Genomic DNA, 16,995 nt, shown 5'->3' with positions numbered 1-16,995 from the left:
TTATAGTCAGATCTACTCTAGGCCTAATTATTGCACAATTTTACTATTAATTAATATTACCAGCTGTCATTCCTGCCTTTAGCAGCTGTAACTGTGCTTCTTCTTAGTTTTCATAATGTGTTTATACTTATACTTTATCCTTGTGAAATATGCAGCTCGGCTGTCAGTACACTTGCTCAAACTAGAAACCTTGGTTGACTTATCGAGTTGATAACCAGCATTGTGTGACTACTTAGCCTGACTGTATTTGTAGATCAGCCGGATATGGATATGTTGAACTGGCTTCGTAATATAGGCCCCTGGTCTGGACTACAATGACAATGCCCCAAACTACTGAGAAACTGTTCAGGACCAAGCCACGAACCAGTATACTAGTACTAGTACGAGTATATTTGATGGACACATTCTGATCTCTGACATTTATTTTGCTAACATTGTTGCAGGTCGAGCGAAGTTGGTTAGGACCACCCTTCAACAGACTCAAGTGGTAATAACCAATGGATTATTTTCAGTGATCTTGGTCATACTGTTTTAATTTTAACAGATTTTAAAGTTGTGCAAAGATGATTCGCCATGATTGAATGTCAGGCTGTAGTGGTTTTCCCGGACATGCTGGGTTTAAGGATAATGCAACTGAGCATTTCACTGCAAAATACTCTATTAATAAATATAAAATAAATGTGAACGTATTTTTTGAAAAGTTAATTTTAACTGAATCCACTTAACTTGGTCGTGATGGAGTTGTCATTCTCACAGTATGTCTGGGATGTTTAGCTAAACTGTAGAAAATGAATGACTTGTTTTAACAATTGTCAGATGTTATTGTTTTCTGTATTTTCTGATTAACAGTTACAACTGCCCATAGCCAATATGACAGCTATCAACTGGCAAAGGTACTGACAAGCATTTGAAGGACCAGCATAACCTGCAAACTCTATATACTGTATACTCCAAACAGGCAGAGTAACATTTTTATATTGTAATCCGACTTTACAATGACTTCATCATGACATAATTTATACCATATGATGACAAATGATTGGTAATTCAATATAAACCTGACATCGACTTTCTAATCTTATTGGTTGCAATTGTCTGTGCATTACTACTGTCTATAAGGTCATTTTCTGACTTCATAGTGATGTCCTGATTACGCAATTCCTCTAGCATATGATCATACATTTTTCCTTATAAAGTCATGTCTTTAAGTCAAAAGTAAATAGTAGAACACAGAGAGACCTGGAAAATGTCATTTTCTTGAGCTGTGTTGACGTCTTGTTCTGACTTAACTGTGACTTTTTCATGAAGTCACTTATGTTATATAAAGTGATGGGGAATCCTTTTCTGATCAATTTAAGCTTTGCATTGACTATTATTTGTGTAGATATCTAAGACGCATACGCGCGCACACACACATACACACATACACACACGCACTCAACAGTGTATACTGATAGGTTGCATCCTTTGGGGGGCAGTCTAAACGCTCTCAACTACAAAGACGAAGAAGCAGCAACAGCAGAAGAAGAACTCACTAGCCAATCCGACTCGTTGCCGTTGATCCCCCGGCAGAAAGAAAAGGAGCCACGAAAAGTATCGATGTCGGGGCAGACAACGCGTATTGTGTGTTAATATTTCTGTGAAACAAGCGGTTATTGAGGAGGCTGCCTCTATAACAGATCCAAGTTAAAGATGCTGTCTACTGGAGATGTCCAAGGTTGTCTTCATAAACTGGAAAGTCTTCTGCGGGTGATAAGGTATCCAGGATATGTGGACTATAATGGGTAAGCCATTAAACTAACTGTAATGCCACTTCTCTACTCAGCTGTATCTTGTTAAAAGTCACCATGAATTTGTTTTTCAACTGTAATAATATAATAATCTTAATTTCTAGAGCACTTTTCAGAAGGCAGGTCATAAAACATCAGGTTTAAAAGAAACAGATAAAATACATTAGTGTATAAAAACAAGTGCTGTATAAGATGCTCAGTAAAAGTTATAAAGAAAGTTAAGACTCAGGTAAAACCAGGAAAGGCTGTCCGATAAAAGTGTGTTTAAAGAAGAGTTCACTCAGGCAGCTGATCTAGCCTAGCATAACGTTAATAAAGTAGTAAGACAAATAAGCAGAAGTAATGAGACCCTCTGTAGACATTTCAGTGTACGTTTAGAGAGTTCATGTTTTTGTTTTACACCAGAAACAATAATCATGATATTTGCCGTCTCTGTAATTCTATGTCAAGTCAACACCGATCATTTGTGATGGACCAGCAGGATATGTTCTTAGTAGCTGAACCTATAACAGGACAGACAAGACAATGTCTGGCAAATGCACTATAGCAGCAGAAACAATTTAGAGCATCAAAGACTCAGAATGAGTAGAAATAAAGAATGACCACTGCCTCTTAGAAATTCATAACCATCAAGATATAATGTAGTTTTACAAAAAAAAATAATGCATTACTACATTGCATGTGCGTGACCATCCACTCATCACTAACTGCTGTTAAACTAATTTGTAAGCAATTTGAAGCCACTTCAGTCAAGTAATGGTACATCAGCAATGATTCATGACACAGAGATGTACTGTATGAATGTGTGTGTGAAATGCATGGATGGCAAAACTGTACTGTAAAGAAATTTCGAGTGGTCATTAAGACCAGACAAGTAATGTTATAAATAAGGGCGGCAACAAATAACTACTTTTGATAATTGATTAAATGGTATATATTTTTTATTTATATAGAGCTTTTCTAGTCTTGATGACCACAGTTTGCCATTCATCCATTCACACACACATTCATAAAGTGCATCTATTAGCAGCACTTCTGGCAAGCAGATGAGGAAGACTTGGATCAAACTGCCGACCTTCTGGTTGGAGGACGACCGCTCTACCACTCAACTGGTGGCTTAGTTTAATCGGTTGATTATCCTATGCAGCAGTATTAAAAAAAACCTCCCTTCAGTTCTTGTACAATTATCTTACTAAATATTATTTATCCACCAGTTTCAGCTATCTGCAATTACATTCTGACCAATCATAATTCAAGTTCAAGATGCTTTTAATTTATTCTCTTTTCAAGATAAAATAAATTAGGTTTTAACTAATCAGAATGGTGTTAGATAGTATGAACCTATTGAGAACATAGGACGAGATGCTAAATATCCCCATGTTTGAAGGTCTCCTGCACAACTTAGGTTACCAACTACCAGTAGCTGTTAACAGGTGTTAGTGGCCAGCAGAAGATGTTATGGATATAACTGTGTACCGATTAATCTACCGATTTATATTTTATTTCTTGATTTAATGATTTAAAAATAAAATGAATTTATAGAAAATAAAAAATGTAAAACTTGTGTCATTTATATAAACTTCTCTTACATACAAACAAATCTGACAACAAACTAAGTATGCACTGAAAGGGCATTTTTCAAACAAAAAACAAAAAAAAGCACAAAAAAAAGCCCTGTCTGAACCACTAATCTGCCTTTTACAGTCCCATATCTCTCCAAAATAAAATTTGTGCAAGAGCTTGTTCCATTCAAGTAAAAGGTATCAATCTACATTAAGCTGTCCAACAACAAAATAAATGAAAATGTAAAATTCAATTCACTTTCTTGAGGAATGTCAAAACACTATGTAAACTCAAGTTCAGCAGTCTATCAAAAAAATTATCTTAGAGTAAATGGTATTGGTAAATGGTTTTGTATTTATAAAGCGCTTTTCTAGTCTTGATGACCACTCAAAGCGCGTTACAGTACAGTTTTACATTCACCCATTCACACACACATTCATACAATGCATCTATTCCCAGCACTTTGTTATTCTATGGGGGGCCAATCTGGGTTCAGCATCTTGCCCAAGGACACTTCGGCATTCAGATGGTCAGACTGGGGATCGAAATGCCGACCTTCAGGTTGGAGGACGACCACTCTACCCCTCAGCCACAGCCGCCCTAGTAGCCTTGTAGTTGTATTAATGTCTGTCTGTTTTCAACTAAAATAAGGTTTGCATTTAATAACAAAATAAAAAGCTTTTGAAAAAGTCCTTAAGATAAAATTCTTTATTTTTGAAAAATGTCGTTTGAGTTTCCCCTTTTCTTCTTTTTTCCTAATATATAACTACATTACACACATAAACAATTTCAACAAAAATTAACAACTAAACAGCTTTAACTTTACTCTTTGCTCCCACTTTATCTGGTTCAGTTAGAGAAGTAAACACCACGGTGTGCCACCAGGCTTTACCACCGTAAAGACGGGAAAAGCTGCGCAGGTTAAAATAGAAAAGTTCCTTCACAATCTAATAACAGTTTCTGGGTCTGTATAGAGCGGCTTCTGGGTGAGTATATGCTTTGACTGTGCGCAGCCACCTAGTTATGTATCCGCGTATGCCTTCTTTTGGAGAGACTTATTTTACAACCAGTGAGGGTGTGCCTGAGGATAGCTGGAGTTGAGCAGATTGGGCAGGATGGGTCTTCGTTCAGTCACTGTTGTAGGTTTTTGGGTGATGGAAGGACGTCATGGGTTGCCCTAAGCAGGAAGCTTATCCTGCTTGCTTCCATTAAATTATGACCCCAGCAGAAAAGCTGCACTGGGCTGCATTCATGTCTGCATAACCTGCCAATTCTACATTTTCCTGCAGGTTGTTTTTGTGGAACTGTGGTGAAACAAAAAGATCAGAAAATGTTGTGTCTTTGTTTCATTATTTTCTCTCCTCGTTGAACCAGGGAAGTAACAATAATTACAAAAGTGGGGACAGATAACATTTAAGCCTTCAAAGAAAACATCACTGTAATATGCATCTGAAGAAAAAGCATGTTGGAGCTTTGAGCAAACGGGACGACTACTTCTCAAACAGTCTTCTTTGCAGGCTTTCATCTAATTATTATTAATCTAATTAATAACATTATTTGTTTCTCCACCAGTCTGTCAAAAGGAGATCCATCAGCTTTTCTTCCAATAGTGAGCTTTACCCTGACATCCTTCTCTCCACCTCTTGCTGAGCAACTATTGTCAACTGGACTGGAGCTCACTGGCAAAACGGACCTCCGATTCACGGACAAGCTTTACAAGGTATAACAACGTATACACACGTTTTGAGCACTGTGTTCGCAAGTGGATTAAAGCAACACAATGTAGAATTTGCACCCGGGTAAACTCTAGATCCCCCTACAGGTGGGAGGTGTACTTCACATTGTTATCGTTTCACTCTTAAAGCAGAAAGGACTCTGTCTGCTGTTTGGGAACTTCATTATCCCCGATGCAGCATATCTTTTTTTGAAAGTTTTCTATGGAAGCAGCTGCTACTCACAGCATCCATACATATATCAAGAGCAGTGATGCATAATCTATTGACATAGCAACTCTGGATGGCATTGCCCAATCCTCTAGTGAAGTGGTTCTCAACTGGTCTGGCTTCGGGACACACCATCACCCCTTAATAATAACCCAAATCGAGTAACATTTTCAACTGCTCAAATTTATTTAATAAAAAGATGGTGCAGTATGAACCTGAGATAGTACAGAAGATCACAGTATGCCAACACAAAAAAAGACAAGTTTAATGATAAACCAAAACGACCCGCAGATGGCAATGCTAGAGAGGGAAAAATCCCCTTTACCCTCAATTAGCTGCATTTTAATTAAAACCCCCAAAGTGCCTTTTAAGGACACAAGGTAATACAACTTACATAACAATTCAGCAACTTCAGCCTTTTTTAACAGACTCAACAGTGCTTTCATGTACAAACTTGAAATAAAAAAGTCCATCTACTTAAAAGTAGTTTCAAAAAGACCCAAATTATGTAGCTTTAGCTGAGAATACTCACTCACTGAATCTATGCCAACAAACAAAACTGATCCTATTCACACTCTTTAACAAATACTGTTAAGGAGTGTGAATAGACGGCACTCCGCTGCATAAAAAAATCCACTTCAAAATAAAAGCACAGGATTTTTTTCTTAACATTTTTTTTTGCCCAGGCAAAGGCCTGCGACCCACTGAAAACCGGTCCGGGTCGCAACCCACCATTTGAGGATCACTGCATTAGTGAAACCACCCAGAAACTAGGGGTTATCTTTGATCTGGACCTAGTTATGTCCTGTCTCAAAAAGATGCAGAAAAATTAGTCCTCACAACATTGTAGAGAAACCCAACAGTTAGCTCAACTGTTTTTTCTCTCTTTCTAACTCTGCAGTGAGCCATGACATGATAAACCAGGTCGGCATCTATCCTGCATCCCTTTGCGTCTTTGAGCTCTCTGTTTTTCACTTCTTCGATATCTTCAACAAGGCCATCCTCACTTTCTGATTGGCTCTGCCATGATTACCTTTAATACAGACCTGGTTTTTCTTATAGTTATCTGATAGCTTTTGCTCATAGATGTGGGTTTGGTTTTTGATATGTGAGGTATGCTGTAAATCATGTCGCAAATACAACACACTATTATATATTGCAATTCCATGAGTTCTGGTTGTGACAGTCGCAGATATTTCATTCTCCCTATAATATTTGTTCACCATCAAAATTATTTTAAAACCATTATTTCTTCAGGTTAAAAAACAACATTATTTTGCTTTAAGACTGGTCCCTGCTATGTTGCAATATACTGCACTCATTCCACATTCGCAATCTTCCTCAATGAATTTTTTTGATTATATTACTATTATATATTACCGTACTATTGACATAGAAATGTGCAAAATGTTTGTTAACATTAACAATGACTGATCTGCTAGCCTTTAGTGGTCTGTTCATTTGAGATTGTATGTTTTGTGTGTTTAGGTACTAAGAGATATATTCCACTATAAGCCCATACTAACCAAGCAGCAGTTCCTCCAGTGGGGTTTCTCTCAAAGGAAAATCTCTGTCATCTGTGACGTCATTAACTTGGTACTAGAGAAACATAACCAACTGAAAAAGGTACAGTATCTTTTAAGTGGTTAATTTTCCTTTACATTAATATCTGTATATGTTGTGTCTCTTGATTGCATAACCTGTACCAGTTCTACCTCTTCTACCAACCTACCATTTTATCGTAAAACAATATGACTGACAATTACCTCGTGTTTGGTGACAAACAAGGGGTCTTTCAAACATCTCCTTGTCAAACCTTTTTAGTAGCAATGGTTCTTACATGAATTGTTCATTGTGCAAGGAGCAGAAGAGGAACTCTTCCCTGTACTGCGTCTGGCGCTAAAGCATTTAGTGGTACAGACTAGTCCTGTTCTGTATCGCTTTACTTTCACCCCTGCTACAACAACAAAGAGTTGGTCAGAGCTAGAAACCGGAGGCTAATCCACACAGAAGTTGATGTAGTCCGTGAGGCTGTCAAAGTCCTCCCTATGGCCTTAGCAGGGTTCTGCCCTCACAGTTGAATTAAAAAAAAAGTCAGAAAGTGGGCAGAGTGGAGGATTGAGAGGCAATATTGAAGTCCTCAGAGGTGAGAGCTGTGTCTTCAGCCTGCTCACCACAGAGTTGAAGACATCACAGGCTGCATCAGAGTTAGCAGAGGGGGTAACATTTGCAGCTATGGCGATAACATGGGAAATCCCTGAGTTAGGTAGTGTGGTATCTGTCCCTACAGCAGGGCTGTTCTTTAAAAGGGATGTTCCCAGAGTTTCACCATCTATCATTTACAAACACTGCCAGCTGTCCTCCTTTCCTCTTACTGATCTCCACTGTCCTGTCCGATGGATCAGCTGGAATCTGTCCATCATCATAAGGGACCTTCCATTCCTTATGAAGATGAACTGGAGGACAGGTCTGTAGCATATCCTCCTTGCACGATGCGTGGCCCCCGCACAGTTCCCCGGCCTCCTCCTCAGCTCGCGGGGAACATTGGGTCTCTCCTCAGGCAGCACCGCCGTGTTGCAGAGTGCCAACAGCTGATCCCTACTGTAAACAATAGGGCTATGGCTCCACACAGGATCTCCAGTCATGGTTGAAAGTGTAAAAAACAGCAGAAAGAACGCAGCAAGCATGAAGTAGTTGGGTTTATAGTTCAACGATGTCAGCTGAAGTACAACATTTGAAAAAGATCAAGTTAAAAGGGGAAAAAAAGATGTTTCTGTATGCATTCATCAATTAATCTAAATAAACTGAAACCAACACAAGCTCAGTGCATTGTTGTTAAAACAGGACCGGAGCGAGGCTGACGCAGCCACACATACAAATGGACGACACTGCAGGGATCCAGGCGAGCTGAATTTTCGGGTAGGGGTTGCACCCTTGTCTTGCTGACAAACAAGCAAGGAATAGATTGCTACTAATTCTATGTGTTTGTATGTTAAAGCCCAGAGGCAGATGTCCAGGCCCACACAAGGATCATAGAGGAGAGGCCCATCCAAAGCTGACTGATGTAGGCAGTGTAAGTATTAAGTTATATACTATTGGGATTGTGCAAAGGAAAGTGTTGGACGAGAAGCAACAGATCAGCTAAGCAGTACAGCAAAAATGAAATCAAACTTTAAAAAAGCTAAGTATCTGTACAGCCCATTTTCACAAATCACAATTTGTCTCAAAGGGCTTAATAAGGTGCAACATCCGCTGTCCTCAACCCTCAACAAGAGTGAGGAAAATCTACCAAAAAAAACCTCTGCCAGGATGTAGTTTGCCCAGGCAAAGGCCTGCGACCCACTCAAAACCGGTCCGGGTCGCAACCCACCAGTTGAGGATCACTGCATTTGTGAAACCACCCAGAAACTAGGGGTTATCTTTGATCTGGACCTAGTTATGTCCTGTCTCAAAAAGATGCAGAAAAATTAGTCCTCACAACATTGTAGAGAAACCCAACAGTTAGCTCAACTGTTTTTTCTCTCTCTCTAACTCTGCAGTGAGCCATGACATGATAAACCAGGTCGGCATCTAGCCTGCATCCCTTTGCGTCTTTGGGCTCTCTGTTTTTCACTTCTTCGATATCTTCAACAAGGCCATCCTCACTTTCTGATTAGCACTGCCATGATTACCTTTAATACAGACCTGTTTTTTTTTTGGAGGAAAATCTACCAAAAAAACACTCTGCCAGGATGTAGTTAAACACACCAACAAAATCACGATTTTTACAACATTGATTGGAAGAAACAGTTATTAACATAATGGAAAGGTGTGTTAATGTTTAAAGTATTTCAACAAATGAAATAAAGGGAGCTGCAGTGACAATTGAAATGGAGGAGTTATTGCCAATAATGGTAGAATATGTTAATAGGCCTATTGTTCGATGTGGCTATAAACGTTGCCACCGGGGTCTCCCCAAAGCAGATCTACTTCCCAAGTAGCCTTAATGTCCTTTGTCTAAGTGGGTAAGCGCTGTGACGGTTAGCGCTGTGTGGGTCGCCAAAGGAACGGCATCGTTCTTGGACCTGTTAGGTCTGTTGACAAACTATGGGGCAGCGGTTGCCGATCTGCCAATCGAGATTGAGTGGTCGTTATAGCCATTCTCCACTGTCAATCCCCGCTCTGGACCCACTGGCTGCGGTTGTTCCGCAGACCAGGGGCCTCATTTCTTACGGTTTTGTAAGCACAAATGGGGCTTGAAAGATCCACTAATATGTGAAGTAATCGGTTCTATTGCTCTAAATATATAAATACAGATGGACGGAAGGCTGAGGAGGAAACGAGTGTTTCACAAAGATCACAATCACACAGATTTGTTTGTCCCATGATGATGACTAATCAGCTGATATAGACTCTACAGATCTTTGATCTTTCTGATGAATTGAATCCAGTATTACAGAGACGGACTAACAGAACGGACCATCCTAGTACAAACACAAGTACTCACTACACGGCTTATTAGCCGACAGGTCTGTGTGTGGTATGATTAACAATGTATAATATTTACCTTTCTGTGTAAAGCCTCTTATCATTTAAAATATCTACTTTATCATTAATTAGTGTTTCCTGACAACTGTAGTAGACATGTTAACAGGAGGCCACTGCTTTCTCGGGGACTGGCACGATGATGGATGACTTAAAGAGACGGGGACCCCGGACTGACTAAGGAAGCGGTTGAATATGTCGGTGAACACCTCTGCCAGTTATTCAGCACAAACCCTAATAGCGCGGCCTGGGTTAACATCTGGTCTGAGAGCTTTGCGGGGGTTGACCCTTGTAGGCTGTGGCTGAGGGGTAGAGCGATCGTCTTCCAACCTGAAGGTCGGCAGTTCGATCCCCAGTCTGACCCATCTGCATGCCGAAGTGTGCTTGGGCAAGATGCTGAACCCCGAATGGCCCCCCATAGAATAACAAAGTGCTGCTAATAGATACACTGTATGAATGTGTGTGTGAATGGGTGAATGTAAAAGTGTAATGTAAAGCGCTTTGAGTGGTCATCAAGACTGGAAAAGCGCTATATAAATACAAAACCATTTACCATTTAACATTTGTATAGGACCATATTCTGCAGTTTTTAGGGTCAACCTGGCAGCCTGTCCGTCCACTCAGTTGTTTATGTTTAACTGGGCGTAGAAGGTGTCTAGTTGGTCTGGGAACGTTGCAGTTTCTTTCAAGCCAGTTGGAGGGTAAAATTCTCAACCACATGCCAACACTGAAAGAAGCCACACCATCAGTTGATCACCTCCGCAGGTACACTGCTGGCAGAGCACTTTAAGTCAGCATCACTGCTGGAGTTTTATTCTTCTCTCAAAGAGGAGAACTTTTCATACGTGAGGAGGCATGCTCAGAAGATGTTGGTTCTCTTTGGATCTACTGACATATGTGAACAAACATCTTCTGTGATGAAGTTTAACAAATCCAGATACAGATCCTCTCTCACTGATGATCACCTGTCAGCTGTCCTTCGCATATCCACCTCAGATATTCAACCTGACTTCAGTGCACTTGTTCAAGCCCAAAACAGACTAGATTTGTCTCACTTAACAAGAAAAGAAAAAAAAACAGCAAATGGGATGATTATACTATATGTAAATAGTAATAGCACTTTGTATACAGTTAATTTAAAGCTGATCTTTGGAATACTGCAAAAAAAAATCATATTTTGTTCACAACTGTGCTTGTAAATAGTGTGTGATATATTGTTGGCGTTATTACTTTGCCTGGCTCACTTTTTCATTGCCTAACCATAACATTTACTCTTACCTGTAGAAGCTTATCAAATTAATATGAGTAGAATTGAGTTCAGCTTATTGGTCCGGCCCTCCACAACTGTCCATGTTTCTTATAGGCCCCTCGGGAAAATGAATTGCCCACCCCTGCTCTAGTCTCTCTTGTTATCCCTGATGGAGTTTCGAAGCTGCTTTGTTTGCATCAGGGTCTTCTGAGGTTGAAGGCAGTGGTCTTTGCTAGATGGAGACACACAGTCAGTCCTGGGACACCTCCAATTTGAGGATATCTCAAAGTGGAGTCTGGGGACCCCAAACAGTCCTTGAGAGAACAAGGCAGAAGTATTTACCTCATGCGTAACTTAGTGAACTCTTGTGTATTCACAGATACAAAACTGCCTTAACTTAAAGCAAAGTGCTGTTGATTCAGACAGGTGAACGATTGAAAACATGAATTGGTAAAATTATAGCAATCAAATAATACATACAAACATTAATATGCCATTGTGTTTGTGTGTGTTTCAGGTGTCCGGGTCATTTGGTATGACTCTAATAGAAAATCCTTCCACTTTTCCCACAAACTCCTCCAATAAAGTAACCTCCATCTCTAAGCATAATGAAGTCTACTCCATCACTTCTCCTGAAAATGGAATCCCAGAGCTGGTGGAAGGGAAAGATGACAAGGATATCATGTTGCACGTAAAGGCATACTTTTACATATTTATCATATAATATTATAATTACTCAAACTAAATGAAAACATATATATATATGTGTGTGTGTGTGTGTATATATATATATATATATATAACCCTTTATCAGGAATTTCCCCTACTTTGTCCACAATGCGCTGTTTTTGGGAACACAGGGTCGCATTACACAATATAATATTTCTATGATTGTTTTAACTAGGAGTTAAGCTTTTTGCCTGCTGCTTTTCATTTTTTCCATTCTCTTCATTTGTGTTTTTGTTTTTTGTGATTGCTACCTAGCCTTCAAAAATGTCAAGAGAAAACACTGGTCTTTTCTGTCTTTTAGTTGTCTGAAGTGGATAGACGGCTCTTGGCAATGGAAACTCAGCTAAAAAATACTCTGTCTGGACTAGACAGGCTCGAGGTCCTGGAGAAACGCCTGGAGGAACTTGAGAGAGGGAGAAAGAGAGACAAGGTTGATAAGACAATCTCTTTTTCTCTCAATCTTTAATTTCTTCCCCATTTTATTTCTTTTATCTTTTATCATACAGAAAGCTAAGACAATTTAATAAAACATGATATGGCACATAAAAAAATTACTTTTATGAACGCCACTTTCTTTATTTACCATTCTCTATTCCAGACGGGAGAAGAATTCCTCACCATAAGTAGCACCAGCTGGGAAAATCTGATGAGCAGAGTCCTATTATTGGAAACTAAACTGGAACTGAGCAATCCACAGGTAGGGCAAGTGCAGTGACATTTAAAGGCTGGTTAATTTGAATGTGCGATAATAGTGTTGGGCTGATGAACGATGATGACTGATAGTTGGCTCAACATGGTGATCCTGTTTTTAATGCCAACAAACTTTAAAAGGAAATTCACTCACTTCATTCACCTTGGGTTCTAGATATGCCATCCTTAAACTGCAGCCTCTGGTATAGCAGGAATCACATTCTCCTTCTGGTGTGAAGTGGGGACTATCGATACACTACTGTGAACAAATTATTCTGATTCGCTGTATCAGTGTTTTTGACAAGCTTATCAATAGGTGGTAAAATGTCACTTGATGGAAACTAACACAAAGCCAGTTTTTAAAGGAATATTTGCACATAAAATGTATGTATTTTATTTATACTGCCCATTATGCATTTCCCTTTTCTATTTCGTCTCTCTTCTTTAGTTAAATGCTGCCCAACCATGTCCATCCTCCAGCACCTCCAACTCCACGCCAGATTCTTCAAAGGTGAGACAGACCAAACGACTATTTGGACTTTTAATTTTGAAAACACCTCATTTTGTCCACCCACTATAAGTTGTCTCTTTGCCTCTAAGTTCATCATAACTTTCTAAGTTAGGAGTTGGGGAAGTTGATCTTCCACCAACAGCAGATTTTTATGCCCGCTAATTACCTGTTTCGCATGGCCAATACCGATATAACCAGGGGCGGTACATTTTCATGACACGTGGGGGGTGGCACAAAGCGGTTTTCTATTATCTATCATATCATTGTGTGGGGAATTGGCAAATTGGCGCCCCCTGCAACTGTAGGCGCCCCTGCTTGATGTTGTGTGAGAAGGGGCAAGGGGAGGGGGCGCGGGGGACAGTTCACTCTGGGTCTCCCAAATGGAACGGACAAGAGGGGGAACGGGGGATCCACTGTACAGAGAAGTGATTCTCAAACTGTGTGGCGTGCCCCAGGCATAAACTAATATTATAGCCGAACCAATGTTTTAATGTCCGCATCTCTTTAACGGTGGAGCAGTAAACAAATCGCTCTTTCGCCGTAGCAAGGGGTTGGCAACCTGAGGTTCTGAAGCCGCGGGCGGCTCTTCAGCCCCTCTGCAGTGGCTCCCTGAACAGTGTTGTGCCTGTCGCGCTTATTTTTCGAGAACGGACAGCACACACACACAGGCTCGCTCACTCTCTCAGAGTCACACATAGTGAGATCAGAGCTCGTTCACGTGAAGCAGCCGGTCAGGGACAAACAAGAAACGGTGTACAAAAACCAAGATGAAAAGAAAGTACGATGGAGCCTGTCTTGCTCCTCGGTTCACAGTCAATGTGGTAGGACATGAGGAGAGACCAGTGTGTAATTTATGTCTGAAAACTCTATGAGACCCAACAAATTAAAAAGACTCTTAGAAACAAAACAAAATTAAGAACTTCCCTGACCTGCCATCAAAAACCATGAGCCTCCTTGAGCTTATCACTTTTATGCATGATAAGGATCTATTGGAGATCTACCCCAACTTTTGGACTGCTCTCAGGATTGCACTTACTGTGCCAGTCACAGTGACTCAAGCAGAGAGGAGCTTTTCAAAACTGAAGATGATCAAGACGTACCTTAGGTCAACCATGTCTCAGGAACGGCTGACTGGCCTTGCCGTCATCAGTATCAATCACTCAATAGGGGAGCAGATTTCATATGATGATATTATTGATGATTTTGCATCAAGGAAGGCCAGAAAGGTTCAGTTTTAGTTTTAGTTTTCTGTTCTTCGTGCAATGGTGTAATAATTAGATTTTCTTTAGTGTGTTTTTATTTATTCTATATTGTATTTGTATATTATTCTTAATATTTTATATTATGTATCTCTGCTCTTATTTGTATATTATTCTTAATATTTTATATTATTGTATCTCTGCTCTTGTTAACTTTTTTCTATATCTGATTGTATGTATTTTTGCCACTTTTATGTCATAACTTATACTGTGTTGTGCAGAATTGTGTGCATTGATTCTGTTAAGTGTGTTATTCAAATGTTATGGAGGGGCCTCGCCCGGCGCTTCTTCCATGTAGAACCGCCACTGGATATAACTTCATGTTTCTTAAAAAGACGTTCATAGCCTGTAGTTTGTGAACAGCTGTGGGTAAAATGGCAAAGATATTGTAAGCAAATATGGGTATTTAATATTCCATTGTTAACAAAGCAAATACAGTTCTGACTCAGTTCTGAGTGTTGTTTAGTTTTTTTTTATGTATAACAAGAAGCATTTGTGCTTGGCTTGCATTTCCTGCTCAAACCGATACATCTTGTGAGTTTGTGCTTTTATGAGATTATTAATTTTCATAGCGGTATTATTTCTCCGATATTATCCTATCTTCTTAGTTTTAAGTCATTATCCTGCCCCTGGTGTTTCCTCAATTTGATAGCGTTTCCTCAGTACAGTTCCTGCGATGTTCTTTTTTAGTTTCTTCATTTGATCGAAGAGTTTTGGCTCTGGGTGTGGGTGGGTAGATGGTGGGGTAGGACAGGGACATTTTTTAATGTATGAAAAGTGCTATACAAATAGACTGTGCTGGGATTGATGAAGCTCAGCACAGTCATATTTGTTGATGTGGTAGCTTTCGGTACCTGATTCTGTCCTTGCCTCCTCAAAAAACTGAAGTTATATGTCTTAAAGTGATATGTATTTAGATTCTCTTGTTCTAACAACTTTGGAGGGCTTCATAGCCTCACTAAACAGTCTTCTCCCACACACTACAATAAGGGGGCTTTGTGCATGCAAGACACATTTTGCAATGAGGTTCTATACACAGAAGTGTTGTTGGCATAACAGAGGAAGTAGTGAGAACAGATGTTCAATAGATGTATTCTAATACTGCACAAATAGCGCAATAATAATGATGACCTATTAATGGGTAATCACTTTATTATATAGATAAATCTAAAGAAAGAAATAACTTGTCTGTTCTGTGCTGCTTAGTAATTGGACAGCACTGATCTGAAAGCATATCTTATTTGTCTATGAGTTGTACCATAATTTCTTGTCTCTCGTGTCTCTTTGTCCAGGAGGTCCTCACAAACAGGCTAGAGAGCATCACCAACATGTAAGTTATTTTTCAGCAAAAAAAAAAAAATTCTTCATCTTCCAACAGTTCACTATTTACCAAATCAAGATCATGAGATAGATGTGCTCCCTGATTTTGAATTGTTTCTTAGCTTTCTCTATTTCAATTCAGGCACAAAATCTGTTCCAAGTCCAAACAAAACTGCAGATACTAGTACTTATCACTTTTCAATAAGGCATTTTTATTAATCAATGTTATTGCTACATCCAGTCATATCTGTCTGTGTCCCTTTCTCTCTCTTTCTCTCGACTGAAATCTGAAGGCTAAAGACCACCTCCAATTTGTTGAAGAACACTGAACCCTTCACAACATCTTGCTAATAAATGATAAATGATGCACACACACACACACACACACACACACACACACACACACACACACACACACATCTTGCTTTGTTGCTTCTTTAAAAAGCTACTTGGAGTTTTTAGACAAGATGAGAAAGTCCTGTATGTAGTGAAATGATTTTTAGAAAGATACTGTCACCATAAAAATGTATTCAGGGATGTAGGCCTCAGCCGATAAGATTTAAGTAGACGATTTGTAAATTGTTACTCCACAATAAAATGCTAAATCCTTAAAACTGTGTCATATTTATTCTTTTCCTTCCGTAGTCTTTCAGGCAAGAGGTTGTTGTGATGGGATAAGTGAGTGGTGTGGGGGAAATTGTAATTTCCTGTTTTTAAAAGAGGGTTAAAAACTACTTGTGGACACATACAGTATGAGTAAGGAAACATATGTTATATTTATTTTGTTGTATTATTTTAATAAATTATAATAAGGACCATCACAACCATCTTGCGGAGAAAAGCAAATAACCTCCCGAGTCTGGGCAAGTATGGATGAGGTTCCGCAGCTGAAGCGTGCTGATGTGGACAGGTAACTAGTTTTAACTTGATTTAACAGTTTGTGCAATAATTCTTGTATGTACATATATACATATATATGCAACTTATATATATATATATATATACATACACACACTGCGTATTAGTGTCCTTATAGTAGTATGAGTAGTAGTTTGTGACAGTGGTGGACAATTTACTTGGGAATGTAGAAATACCAGAGTATGTATATATTTTAAGTTAAGGTCCTACAAAAAATCTTAAACTGCATAATATTAACAGGCAAGAGGGAATTTAAAGTATTATTAGTAAAAGCCTCAGTACCACTACCGCCAGTTAGGATCCATCAGCAGCAGCCACCTCGGTCGTGTGTCAGGGTCTGCTTCCTCCTGACCCCTCTGACCTGCGTTCACTTTACACATTAACAATAAACACCATCACTGATCACAAGTTATTAGGACACAAACAGGACTGATATTTACTTTGTGTTTGTTTGATTCTCTAAAGTTTATGAGACACATGCTCAACAAAACCTGCTACA

At 39.3% G+C, this 16,995-nt stretch overlaps 1 protein-coding gene across 1 annotated transcript; it reads left to right on the top strand.

Moving 5' to 3' along the window:
• Positions 1-1,561: 1,561 nt before the first annotated feature.
• Positions 1,562-16,157, top strand: cep44 (centrosomal protein 44). The gene is made up of 11 exons (XM_053419080.1): positions 1,562-1,784; positions 4,926-5,073; positions 6,785-6,922; positions 8,141-8,215; positions 8,295-8,369; positions 11,587-11,760; positions 12,100-12,228; positions 12,397-12,495; positions 12,937-12,999; positions 15,551-15,588; positions 15,872-16,157. The coding sequence occupies exons 1-11, from the start codon at positions 1,693-1,695 to the stop codon at positions 15,927-15,929; spliced, it is 1,089 nt and encodes a 362-aa protein (XP_053275055.1). The 5' UTR covers positions 1,562-1,692; the 3' UTR covers positions 15,930-16,157.
• Positions 16,158-16,995: the final 838 nt, after the last annotated feature.

This window comes from Pleuronectes platessa, chromosome 3, assembly GCF_947347685.1.
Source record: "Pleuronectes platessa chromosome 3, fPlePla1.1, whole genome shotgun sequence".
NCBI lineage: Eukaryota > Metazoa > Chordata > Actinopteri > Pleuronectiformes > Pleuronectidae > Pleuronectes > Pleuronectes platessa.
Note: the sequence above shows the minus strand (reverse complement) of the source record. Positions and strands in the feature narration are given on the sequence as shown.

Coding starts and splice junctions, on each gene's coding strand:
- cep44 (XM_053419080.1), top strand. CDS start 1,693: ATGCTGTCTACTGGAGATGTCCAAGGTTGTCTTCATAAACTGGAAAGT. Junction 6,923..8,140: donor AACATAACCAACTGAAAAAG/GTACAGTATCTT, acceptor TTGTTAAAACAG/GACCGGAGCGAGGCTGACGC. Junction 12,496..12,936: donor TGGAACTGAGCAATCCACAG/GTAGGGCAAGTG, acceptor TCTCTTCTTTAG/TTAAATGCTGCCCAACCATG.